This window comes from Octopus bimaculoides, chromosome 6 (genome assembly GCF_046866305.1).
Source record: "Octopus bimaculoides isolate indiv1 chromosome 6, ASM4686630v1, whole genome shotgun sequence".
Taxonomy (NCBI): Eukaryota; Metazoa; Mollusca; class Cephalopoda; order Octopoda; family Octopodidae; genus Octopus; species Octopus bimaculoides.
The window spans coordinates 24539342-24552443 of NC_142933.1; the positions used below are offsets into that span (position 1 = coordinate 24539342).

General features: G+C 37.0%; 1 protein-coding gene across 1 annotated transcript in view; it reads right to left on the minus strand.

Moving 5' to 3' along the window:
* The window catches only part of LOC106876344 (N-acetylglucosamine transporter UNC93A), a 61954-nt gene that overhangs the window by 25181 nt on the left and 23671 nt on the right, over positions 1 to 13102 (minus strand). Inside the window, exon 2 of the mRNA XM_014924845.3 lies at positions 3241 to 4523. Coding sequence (XP_014780331.2) covers positions 3241 to 3485 — 245 coding nt within the window. The 5' untranslated portion in view covers positions 3486 to 4523. The remainder of the gene's footprint in view (positions 1 to 3240; positions 4524 to 13102) is intronic.

Here is a 13102-nt window from a genome sequence, read left to right on the forward strand (position 1 = left end):
TTAAACATGTTCTTCTTAATGTATTCAGTAACAGCATTTATAATCATATTGAAACAACAATTCTTGCGTAAACTAGGCTCGAATTTAAAATCTATAAAATTTCTCCTCAAAACGTATTAATATTCGCAGACAAATCAATAAGCTTTTGTTTACGGAATAATCAAAGATTCTTAGAGCAATATTTTACACAATAGCATCACAAAACCTTATAAAAAAAATAACAACCCACACAGTGAAAATTATACAGAAGCATGCAATACTGATGTACAAAGCAGTCGAGACAAACTTAAATGCCCCGCTAAAAACTAACCTTCATTCCATAAGTGTGTGTGTGTGTGTGTGTGTGGTTTACTTTTATTCTGGACGTGACTTGACTAGTATTTAGAACTCTATCTGAATTTTTATGTATCGAAGAGTGATAAACCTGCGAAGTTCAGTCGAAATTTTCTTTTATTGGGTTCCACAGGCGGTATCCGACGAAGTGAGACCTAGAAACCTTAACTACTCTAGATTGCCTAATTCGACCATTATCTCCACTGGAACACTGTAAGATGGCGTCATTAAACTTATGACTCTACTCTCTTATATACTTATATATGTATGTGTATGTGTGTATGCATGTATGTATGTATGTATGTATGTATGTATGTATGTATATATGCATGTATGTATGTATGTGTATGTCTGTGCATATATGTGTGTGTGTGTGTGTGTGTGTGTGTGTGTGTGTGTGTGTGTGTGTGTGTGTGTGTGTGTGTGTGTGTGATTTCAACAAGGTATTCGGGTGCATGAATCCGGGCAAAGCTCCAGGACCAGACAACATCCCCTTTGAGTTTTTCACGCACGGAGGTCCTGAGCTGAGAAATCATTTGACGCCCCTTATCCTCAAGATCTAGAAAAGCAAGACCCTCCCGAACGACTTCCACGATGCAACTATCATCACCATCTACAAGAAGGGAGACCGAAAGGTTTGCAACAACTATCGGGGCATCTCACTCCTGAGTATTGCAAGTAAGATCTTCACCCGTATCCTACTCAATCGCCACCTCATCCTCGCGGAAGACGTTCTCCCTGAGTCCCAGTGCGGTTTTCGACCCTCTCGAGGCACAATCGACATGATCTTTTGTACCTGCCAACTTCAGGAGAAGTGTCAAGAAAAACAAGAATCTGCAATGTTCATCTAGGAATGTTGGAGGACTTTATTGCCCTGGTCCACTCCCTTCACGACGGCATGGTCGGTAGGGTGTGCCATCAATATGCCCTCACAGACCCGTTTCCCATCACTTAAGCAAGGATGCGTCTTGGCACCTACCTGTTTCTCTTTGTACATGGTCGCCACATTCAAGGAAATCCCACTAGACTCCCCATCCATCAACATGCGCTATCGCTTGGACGACGAACTCATCAATCTCGCACGTCTCCGCGCAAAGACGATTACTTCTGCCATCTCAGTCCGTGAGATGCAGTATCCCGACGACAATGCCACCCGGAGCGAGATCGCAGATGGCCTACAAAGACGGCCGATCTTTACAACGCGGTTTACGAACGCTCCGGGATGCAGGTAAACACGTTAAAGACCAAGACACTGATCCAACCTGCATCAGACCAGAACAGTCCACCCACGAACATTAGCATCAACGGCCGACCCCTAGAAGAAGTTGAACACTTCTCATACCTTGGGAGTATCTTTCTGGGGAACCTCACGTGTGAAAAGGACGTGGAGAACCGGATCTCTCTTATTAGAGATAGCTGCTAAATATCCCGCAATTTAACCCTATCATCTAGGCCAGTAGTTCTCAACCAGGATTTATATAGCCCATCAGGGTTCATAAAATATTTTTGGCAGTCCAAGCAACAAAATAGTAAATTGGGGATCCACAATAGTATTTTAAGGGACCCTGAAAAATTTTGCTTTAGATGTATGTATTACTATTGCAAGAAACAGATTTTTTCTCTAACATTTTGCGTAGATCAGCCTATTCAAGGGAATGTGTGATAAACAAAACAAGAATTTTGAAAGAAATTTCTATAAAACTAGTTTTTAATTATCGAATGGCTAAGGGATGGGGTTCACCAGAATAAAATAGTAAAACAGTAATCAAAGGGGACCATAGATAAAAAAAATGATTGAGAACCCCTGGTCTAGACAATGTAATTCTATGTGTGAAAAAGATAGTTTTTACTAACACCATAAACAACAATAAATCTGCCTTAAAATACAAATGAGAGAAGAATGCAGTATGGAAACAATCTATCATTCGACATTTGTTTTAAAAGTAATGTTGCAAGAAATCTCTTCTTTTCTAACAAGCATTTCCGAAACAGCCACATATTCTTACAGTTGGTCAACAGGAATAACGTAAAGAGGTGCTTCAGTTGTATGCAAAACATGTTTGATATACCAACAAGCAGATTTTTAATTCGCGGACGAGGCCAAAAACAATTTTGATGTCGTATGCACGAACATATCAAATCCATTACTCAACTAGTACATATTTTATCACTTCCAAAAGATATCAATGCCAAAGTCGACAGCATGATTGAATTCGAAGCGTAAAAGCACGCGACTAAATACCGCAAGGCATTCTATCCAACAACTCTAGCGATTCACTAACATATGAGATCAACGAAATGTCTTTATATTTGTTCACTGTCGGATGTTATAAACTGTTGTTTAACTACATTAAATTCATCTTAGATTTTTTAATATATGCCGACTGTATATAACATTTTTATTAATTATTTAATCACTCCGATAACAAATATACAATATACAAATTGGTCAAGCATTTTCAACAATATAAGTTCATACATATACGAAGAGTATATACATCAGTGAAGTCTAACATAGTAAATATACTTTAAAAAACGATATAACAACTTATTAAAATACCCTATAATGAATTTTTTTTTTAATAGTGTTAATGATAACTCGTCAGTTAATAATGAGAATGGAAGCAACTCCGAAATTCAAATGGATTAAAAGTTGGCTGGGGAGTGCTTTGATGTGTACGAAGACTACTCTAGACATAGTTCAATCTCATTTGATCGCCTTGAAAATCATAGTTTTACTCGTAATTAACAGATCTTAGAATGACTGAAATTATTTTGGGTTTTCTTGAATAAAAAGCATTCACTGATAAAAGATAGATAGATAGACAGACAGACAGACAGACAGACAGCTAGCTAGCTAGCTAGCTAGCTAGATAGATAGATAGATAGTTTATCGGTTTAACAGACCTCATTTCATCCATGTCATCACTTGTCTGGAGGAGTTCAAATCCGAGAGGGAAATGTGACATGGACTTCGATCTGTGGTCAGCTAATTCATCGTTGTTTTGAAAGCGGTGTCTTTCGGAGGAAGCGAGAAGTGGGACTGAGCGCCAGCTGCGCATGTCTGCTGAGTGTGACGACGAATCACCAATGCTCTCGTCTAAATCGTCCGAGAGTCGGTCGTACGTAAGATTGTGGCTGTCTGCTTCCATGGCGATGTTTATTATTATGTATTTCCAAACAGAAATCTGTAAAATCGGTGCAAGTTGGGAATACCTTGTTAGAATTGATGTAAGATATGCTGCTTAGCCGTTGTTGCGGCTCATATAAATGATTATTCCACTTGTTTTATAAAATATGGCCACATTAAAGCGTGTGTAGTTCTTGGTGGTAATATATGACTTGTACCGAAGCTAGATTTCGCAACCTAACCGTCGTTGTCGTCGCCACCGTTTTTGATTTTGCTTTTATCGTTGCAGCTGCTGTAAATCTTCAGGTTAATTATCTCCCTTTATTTGTTGTATCCATCCACACAGAAACGTGTGTAGCTAGACAGAGACGTATCACTGAATAAGATACACCTCTGTTGCTGATGTTCTGGTTGATGCTGCTCTTGTCGTTACTGCTTTTCACGCCACTCTTTCTGTTTATTCTCGTTGCTGCTCTCAGAGCTAATTATTTCCCCTTATTTTAATTATTGTTTTATTTATTAATATTTTTTGTCGCTACAATACTTATTCTTGTCGTCATGAATATCATCAATGTTGTTATTGTTGGCTGCTTTTGTTATTATTGCTCTTCACGCGGCCAATTTCTCACTTTTATTCCTTTTTTAGTATTTTCTCTTGTGTTCACTTTTGTTCCTTTTTTTTTTTTAGTATTTTCTCTTGTATATACTAGTATTTTCTCTTGTGTATATTACTGCTACCATAATTTTTATTGGCATTATGGTTGTTGGTGTTGTAATTGTATAGTTGTTATAGTTGTTTTTGAACCACTTGAGCCCAATTACCTTCCCTTTGTTTTTTGGTTTTTTTTTAATCAGTCCCTTATTTCTACGTGTATTCGAGGGTAGACGTAGGCTTGGTTTTCGGCGTTGTCGTTGTGATTATTACCGTTGTTAACGTCGTCCTTGTTGTTATATAGTTTTATTAATCCAACTTTTACTTTTTTTCTATTTTTGCTGCTTCTGCTTCTCCTGATGCTGGTATGTAAATTCTGGGATTAAAGATGGTGGTAGAAAAAATGTCCTGATAAAAAAGAAAAGACAAATTACTCAGACATTTACTAAACAACAACTTTTGGGATTTTTAGAGCATTTATCATCATTATTCTAGCCTCGTCGTATATAAGAACGTATTATCATCATCATTATTATTATCATTATTATTATCATTATCATTATTATTATTATTATTATTATCATTATTATTATTATTATTATTATTATTATTATTATTATTATTATTATTACTACTACTACTACTATTATTATTATTATTATCATTATCATTATCATTATTACTACTATTACTACTACTACTATTATTATTATTATTATTATTATTATTATTAGTAGTAGTAGTAGTAGTAGTAGTAGTAGTAGTAGTAGTAGTAGTAGTAGTAGTAGTAGTAGCAGAAGTAGTAGTAGTAGTAGTAGCAGTAGTAGTAGTAGTAGTAGTAGTATGTGAGAGAGCAGGGTATGCCACCAAAGTGACACTGGGGTACAAATATATGAACTCCAATATACCTATCATGACTACTCACCTGACTAGGGCGCACACCTTACTCGTTTGATTAAGCACATGCATCACAGTGATATGCATACGTTATTGATGGCCTCATATCAAGATAAATTGTACATGACATTGCAAGTAGGGCACGGAATTTTTTCTTCAGGTCGAGTAGTCCATCCCGCGCAAAAGGTCCCTGAATGAGGGTTGTTTGAGTATGATAAACGAAACACCCATGTTTCCAGAGGTGAATTATTCAAACCCCCAAAGAATCCATCTCAATACATGACTATGATGCCCCCCCCCACCCCCACCACCACCACTACTCCTGCTCATGGAAAGAGATGCACATATTGTCAGCCGCTCAGGGAGATGTCCAACTGATTTAGATCAAGCAACTGACAAGCAAATCTGAGATAATGAGCAGAATATTTGCTGTAGTCCATCTTTTACAAGACAAAACATGTACATGAAGACACTACCAATCAGTTAAGATCCTGAAACACGATCAACTATTTTCATCATCATCATCATCATCATCATCATCATCATCATCATCATCATCAACAACATTATTATTATTATTATTATTATTATTATTATTATTATTATTATTATTATTATTATTATCAAGGCGGCGAACTGGCAGAGTCGTTAGCATGCCGGACAAAATGCTTAGCAGTATTTCGCCCGTCGCTACGTTCTGAGTTCAAATTCCGTCGAGGTCGACTTTGCCTTTCATCCACACCTTCCCCAAGCTACCCATGTAGCAAAAAAATTTGAAATAATAATGATAATTATTAGTATTATTATGGAGTGAGAGAGCATCGCATGCCATCAAAGTGACACTGGGGTACAATTATACGAAGCCCAATATTTCCATATGGGTACAGAGCGAAAAACGAATTAGACTTTTGGTGCTGGGCCAAAAGCCCAATTGCTATGAGTGCGGAAGAAAGTGCTACATGAGAGCCTCCAGCCCAAGGGAGATGGGAAAGCAGAGACTGTAACATCAGCAACAACAAAACCGAGAAATTAGTGTTTGGCAGCTCCAAGATGTCGGAAAACTCACGTAATCCTCAATGCCAGGAGGTTGAAGGGTCTCCTCCCTGTAGTACTGCCTTATTGTCTTACAGTTTCTGATTCTGTAGACGGGGTTGCAAAAAAAGATACCAAAAAAAAAACAAATGAACCTAAACCGAAGGCGTGTACGGTATACGAAGAGAAGACCTTGCTGGATCAACTTAATATTCACTGTTCTATGAAGAAACAACGAGTTCGTTAGAGAAATGGTGAAGGGTTTAAAGAACACGATGAAGGCGATGTACTGGCTCAGGGGTTGAAGAAAAGAACATAGAACCAGAATTCAGTCACCATTATAATCTTCATTGCTGTCCTTGTCAAATCACACACCAGTCACTAAAAAAATTAAAGATACACTGTTATGCGTTGTTTCTTAATTATATAAAAAAGCAGGATCGTCACATTTGGAAAGCTTTCTGTCAGAAGTCTTCTGGAACAGGATTGTTCTTCTCCTGAGCAACAATTATAATTTAAACAGTACATCAACCAAACCAACTCACCAAATCTGCCAACCATTTTATTAATCCTAACAATTCATCAAAACAACGCACAAAGCCTGCCAACTCAGTAACCAAGCCAACACATCAACCTGTCAGCTGACCAACTAAGCAACACAGCATTCCTGACAACAAACCAACACTACCAACACACCAATTCTTATTTCCTTATTGCCCATAAGGGGCTAAACACAGAGTGGACAAACAAGGACAGACAACGGGATTAAGTCGATTACATCGACCCCAGTGCGTAAGTGGTACTTAATTTATCGACCCCGAAAGGATGAAAGACAAAGTCGACCTCGGCGGAATTTGAACTCAGAACGTAACGGCAGACGAAATACCGCTAAGCGTTTCGCCCAGCGTGCTAACGTTTCTGCCAGCTCGCCAACACACCAATTCTGCCAACTTACCAGCCAGGCTAATACAAAAATCCTGTCAACTTACCAACTAAACAATACAGCAGTACAGACAACAAATTGACCCTGCCAACACACCAATCATGCAACCAACACTTCAAACATGCCAACATATCAACCTGCTAAGAAACCAATCCTGCCAATTCACCAACCTGCTAATCAACACACCAACTTTGCCAAGACGCCACCAGACTACAATTCCAGACAACCCACATCTATATACCAATACTGTAACTCAAGAAACTCGCAAAATTCAAATTCACCAGCAGCAAAAGAAACCAGGAATCTCACATCAACCTAGCCAGCCCATACAAACACTGACAGCCAGCACTAACACAACCAACTTACTCGGAAAAAACCACACACATCAATCATACTAATGCACCAATCACCAACTTAACCAACCAACCCACACCAACAGAGTCAAACCACACTAAAACCAGCAAACCCACATAAACCAATCATATCAACAACTGTCAAATTATCAAAAATAAAATCAAATCAAATCAAAGAATCAATTTACAAATAATTGAACAAATCAAAAAAACAACAGTGGCAACAATAACAACAACGACAACAAAAACAACAGCAACAACAACAGCATAAAGAAGCAGTAGAAGTTGAGGTTGTTGTTATTGCTAATATCGATCTGTTACTTTCTACGAAGTGAACATTTCTTCGAACAAATTGCTGACTTCGCTATTTTTAAATATATTTCAAATATATATTTTAACAGACATATCTGTTATATACATATGTGTGTGTGCATGGTTTTATATATATATATATATGTATGCACACACACACACACACACACACACACACACACACACACACACACACACACACACACACACACACACACACAAACGTATGTATGTATATATATATATATATATATATACACACACAAACGTATGTATGCTTGTATACATATATTCTTTCATCCTTGTACTTGTCTGAATTATAATACTACTGCCGGATAGCACCGGGCGAAATTTGAAGGTGGACAAGCTTTATATTCTAAAGACAAATCAGTCCAGTACTTATTTTATCGATCTATTTTGCCGAACTGTTATGACATGAGAACATAAATAAATGAAGCAGTGGTGGTGACAATCACCAAGGTGCACACACACACACACACACACACACACACACACACACATACGACGAGCTTCCACGCAGTTTCCCCTAAATTCATTCACAAAGCATTGATAGACCAAAAGCTACAATAGGAGACATTTGCCCAAGTTGCCGCGCAGTGGGACTACGTAATTGCGAAGCGAACGTTTCAACCATGTAGCCACACCATACAGACAGTGATGAGGATTGTAATAGTGATGGCGGTGCAATTAGGGATAATGGAAATTGTGATAATGGTAACAATGGTGACAGTCTTAATTAGTGAGCTGGCAGAAACGTTAGCACGCCGTCTTTACGCCCTGAGATCAAATTCCACCGAGGTCGATTTTGCCTTTCATCCTTTCGGGGTCGATAAATTAAGTACCAGTTGCGTACTAGGGTCAATCTAATCGATTGTCTCTCTCTCCAAAAAATTCAAGCCTTGTGCCTAAAGTAGAAAAGATTATTTATTTATTTATTTAATTATTTATTTATTTTCAACCAATGGACAAAGAGACGGATGTTAGCCCTCAATTTAGACATCAACAGGGTATATATGCGCGGATACTCATACATGAATGTATGTGTGTTGTGCTATGTATGCATATGTATATATGTATGTACGTATGTATGTATGTATGTATATGTATGTGTGTATATATATATATATATATATATATATATATATATATATATATGAATATGTATGTATATAGATAGATAGATAGATAGATAGATAGATAGATAGATAGATAGATAGATAGACATGGTGATGGTTCTCTGTGTCTGTGTTTATCGTTCACCGCCGATTCATACCATGTGTTGGTGTGTTTACATCCCCGTAACTTAGTGGTTCGGAAAAAGATACCGATAGAGTAAGCATTAGGCTTTAAAAAATTAAATAAATACTGGGATTGATTCATTCGACTAAAAGTTCTTCAAGGCAGTGCCCCAGCATGGCCGCAGTCTAATGACTGAAACGAGTAAAGAATAAAAGATTATGCAAATATCTGCTGGGGAAACTAATTTCCAATTTGTTTATAGTGATCAAATGTTTGTACAGACATAAGATCACTCCCTCCATCAGATCGACATTACCTGTACAGGTGCAACGGGTGCTACATGTCAAACGTCGAAATGATCGCAGAGCAACGTGAAATAAAGTGCTTTACTCAAGGACACAACACAATCGCCCGGTCCGGGAATCGAACCCACGATCTCGTAATCGTGACTGCAACACCTTAACCACTAAGTCATGCGCCTTCACTGCTTTTATATATATATATATATATATATATATATATATATATATATATATATATATATATATGTGTGTGTGTGTGTGTGTGTGTGTGTGTGTGTGTGTGTGTGTGTGTGTGTGTGTGTGTGTGTGTATGTGTGTTTAAAATTAATCAAAGGACATACTATGTATGTCTACCTGCGGGAAATAACAGTCAAAACTCTTATTTAGATAAGAGTTTTGACTGTTATTTCCAGCAGGTAGACATACTTCGTATGTCCTTTCAATAATTTCAATCCTTCAACTATTTGATGCTTGGTAGGGGGCTGCAATCGCCTATATTATTGATTCTGTTATTATCTTTTTTAAATTGCTACACGAGATAATAATAGAGTCAATGATATTTTCACAAATATTTTCTCATGTATGTATATATATATATATATATATATATATATATATATATATATATATATATATATATATATATATATATATATGTATGTATGTATGTATGTATGTATGTATGTATGTATGTGTGTATATGCACCAACTTTCTGCTATCAGCATTTCCCAAAAGTATGATTGATCCTACACAAGCCTTCACCTCTGAATACAAATCAACACTGGGGAGTCTAACAATTAGACTGTTGAACCCTCATACGTGGAGAGTGACAAGAGAATCCACTACATGTACTTACGTGAGTATTTACATGTATAAATAATCATGGGCAAAGAATACTCTGTGTTGAAACCTGCGATGCTTGTAGTCTTTAGATATGCTTGTCGCTAATTTAACAGATCCAAACATTTTGGGGAATATCACTCATCTTACATTAGAATTTGGCGAGTGGCACTCATGTCAGACAAGCATTTAGCGAGTATCACTCACTCATATTACACAAACGTTTAACGAGCGCTCATGTCACAGAAGTGGTGCTCATGAGTGGTACTCATGTCACAGAAGCGTTTAACGAGTAGTACTCATATCACACAAGCGTTTAAAGAGGGGCACCTCATGTCACAAGCGTTTAGTGAGTGGTACTCGTGTCACGCAAGCGTTTAAGAACGGCACACATGTCACTCAAGTGTTTAGCGAGTGGTACTCGTGTCATGCAAGCGTTTAGCAAGTGGTACTCATAACACACAAGCGTTTAACGAAGGGTACCTCATGTCACGCAAGCGTTTAGCGAGTGGTACCCGTGTCATGCAAGCGTTTAGGAATGGCACTCATGTTGCGCAAGCGTTTAGTGAGTGATACTCATGTCACAGAAGCGTTTAGCGAGAGGCACTCATATCGCACGAGTGTTTCTCCCTATAAAATTCGATGAGCCGGAATTTATTGCCCCACATATTTCCCAGTGCAAATCAAAATTCGAATGCCTTGGCATCACAGACGGGCAGCGAACCTTTCTTTGCCTCACTCAGAGCATACTTCCACGTTATTCTCGGCAGTAATTCTGCAGTCACTCGCACGGCTACGGATTATTTTGAAGCGCTGTCGGTGAATCGAAGGCGAGAGGTCTTGCTCTTGTCATATTTCATCATCCTGAGAGGCCATGACAAAAAAGACACTAGTCTTTCAAAGAAAAGAGGATAGAAAAGCAGAATATGAACATCATCAACAGAGAGACGACAACTACCATTTATGTATCAGAATTACATCTAAATACTTAAACAGCCGCACACATGTACGATTATGTATAAATGTACACACATAGTTACATACCTACAAAGAGTTACATTGACATACACACATACGCACACCCGCATATTATAATATATATGTATGCATATGTACATATATATATATATATATATATATATATATATACACGCACGTATATATATGTGTGTATATATATGCATATATATATATATATATATATATGTACGTATATATGTGCATACACATATGTATATATATGTATGTATATACACATTATATGTATATATATTATATGTAAATATATATGTATATATATTTATATAAATGCATATATATGCATAGCTATGTATATATATATATATATATATATATATATATATATATATATATATATATATATATATATATATATATATATATATATATATATATATATATATATACACACGCACATAGACACACATACAACATAATATCCGCTTAAGAAAACCATTTTGGCAACAGACATAAGAATGTTGAAATATATATTTAAAAATAGCAAAGCCAGCAATTTGTTGGTAGAAACGACCATTTCATAGAGAGTAGTCGATCGATATTAACAATAACAACTTCTGCTGCTTCTTTTAATGTTGCTGCTCTGGTCGTCGTCGTCGTCGTCGTCGTCGTCGTCGCTGTTGCTGTTGTTGTTGTTGTTTGATTTATTTGTTTATTGGTATTTTGATTTGATTTGATTTCATGCTTGATTATCTGGCAGTTTGTTGTTCATATAATTGGTTTGTGTGGGGTTTGTGGTGGGTTTTTCCGGGTTAGCGTGGGTTAGCTGCGTTTTTTTTTGTGTAGGTTGGACACGTTGGTGAGGGTTAACTGTGTCGGTGTTGGGTTGGTTGTGTTGGTGCGGAGTGCCGGCGCGGTTTGTGTGATCTCGTGCTGGGCAGGTCAGGTCTGTGCATAGTCTGGGTTGGTACGAGCTAGTGTGTCGATGCGTTGGTATGGTTGGCGTATTGCTAAGTTGGCTCGTTTGCTGTGTGTTGTTACAATGGTTTAGGTTTGTGTCTTTTGACATCACTCCACCGACCCGCACATTTTTCACATCCACTCTTGTGTCTGAAGTAACAAAACCATTAATTTTTACCTTACCGACACAGAACACCATTAATTTCCTAAGACTCCATTGTATTGCTGTTTGGTGTTAAACTTCTTGTCTACAGGCGTCGCAATATTGTACTATAGTATAGTATAGCTCATTACCCTTATACAAAATGACTAGAAAGACATTGTCAAGTAGAAATGAAGGCAGAAATATGAAAAGGAGTCATAAAGGCATTACGGAAAATATGAAAATTGATGTTTTACAAAGATTTGGAGCGGCGAATGTAGTGGGGGAACCTTAGTCCTATTGCTAAAACAATAGAGCCTACAGCTTCTATTGTAAGAACAATATGTGATAATAAAGACAAAATAAATCAAGTGCTCAAATAGCTACTTCGTTATCTATCTAAGCATTGTTTTACTTTTGTTTTGTTATTTTCCTTAGATCTAATGTGATGCTTAATTTGAAACGGTTACTGCGTGTGTGGCTTTACGATGAGACTAGGACTAATGCACTGATAAACACAATAGTTATTCAAACGAAAGTTCAAAGTTTTTATGATGTTTTGAAGATAAAAGAAAATGCAACTCCTTACGCAAAATCGGTTTCGGTTAGTAAAAGCTGCTTTGAGATTTTTAAGGAGCTCTTTGATTTACAAAACATTAAAATTACGAACGAAACCGATGTTGATACTGAGGCTGCAGTTAATTACTTACCTCGAGGAGCTGAAGAAAATTATTGATAAATGAGGCTATTTACCAGATATAATATAAGTGCATGGCTACTAGTTCTTTTATTTCTAATGACAAAAAGAATCAGCGTCCGTAATTAAAGATTTCAAAAATCGCCTGATGCTTCAGGTGGGAAGAAATATTGCTAATGATATGGAATTATCTTAACTGTATATCACTTCGAAAATTCAAGGGATCTTAAAGGCTACACTAAGTTTAATCTACATGTAAACTTATGTTTA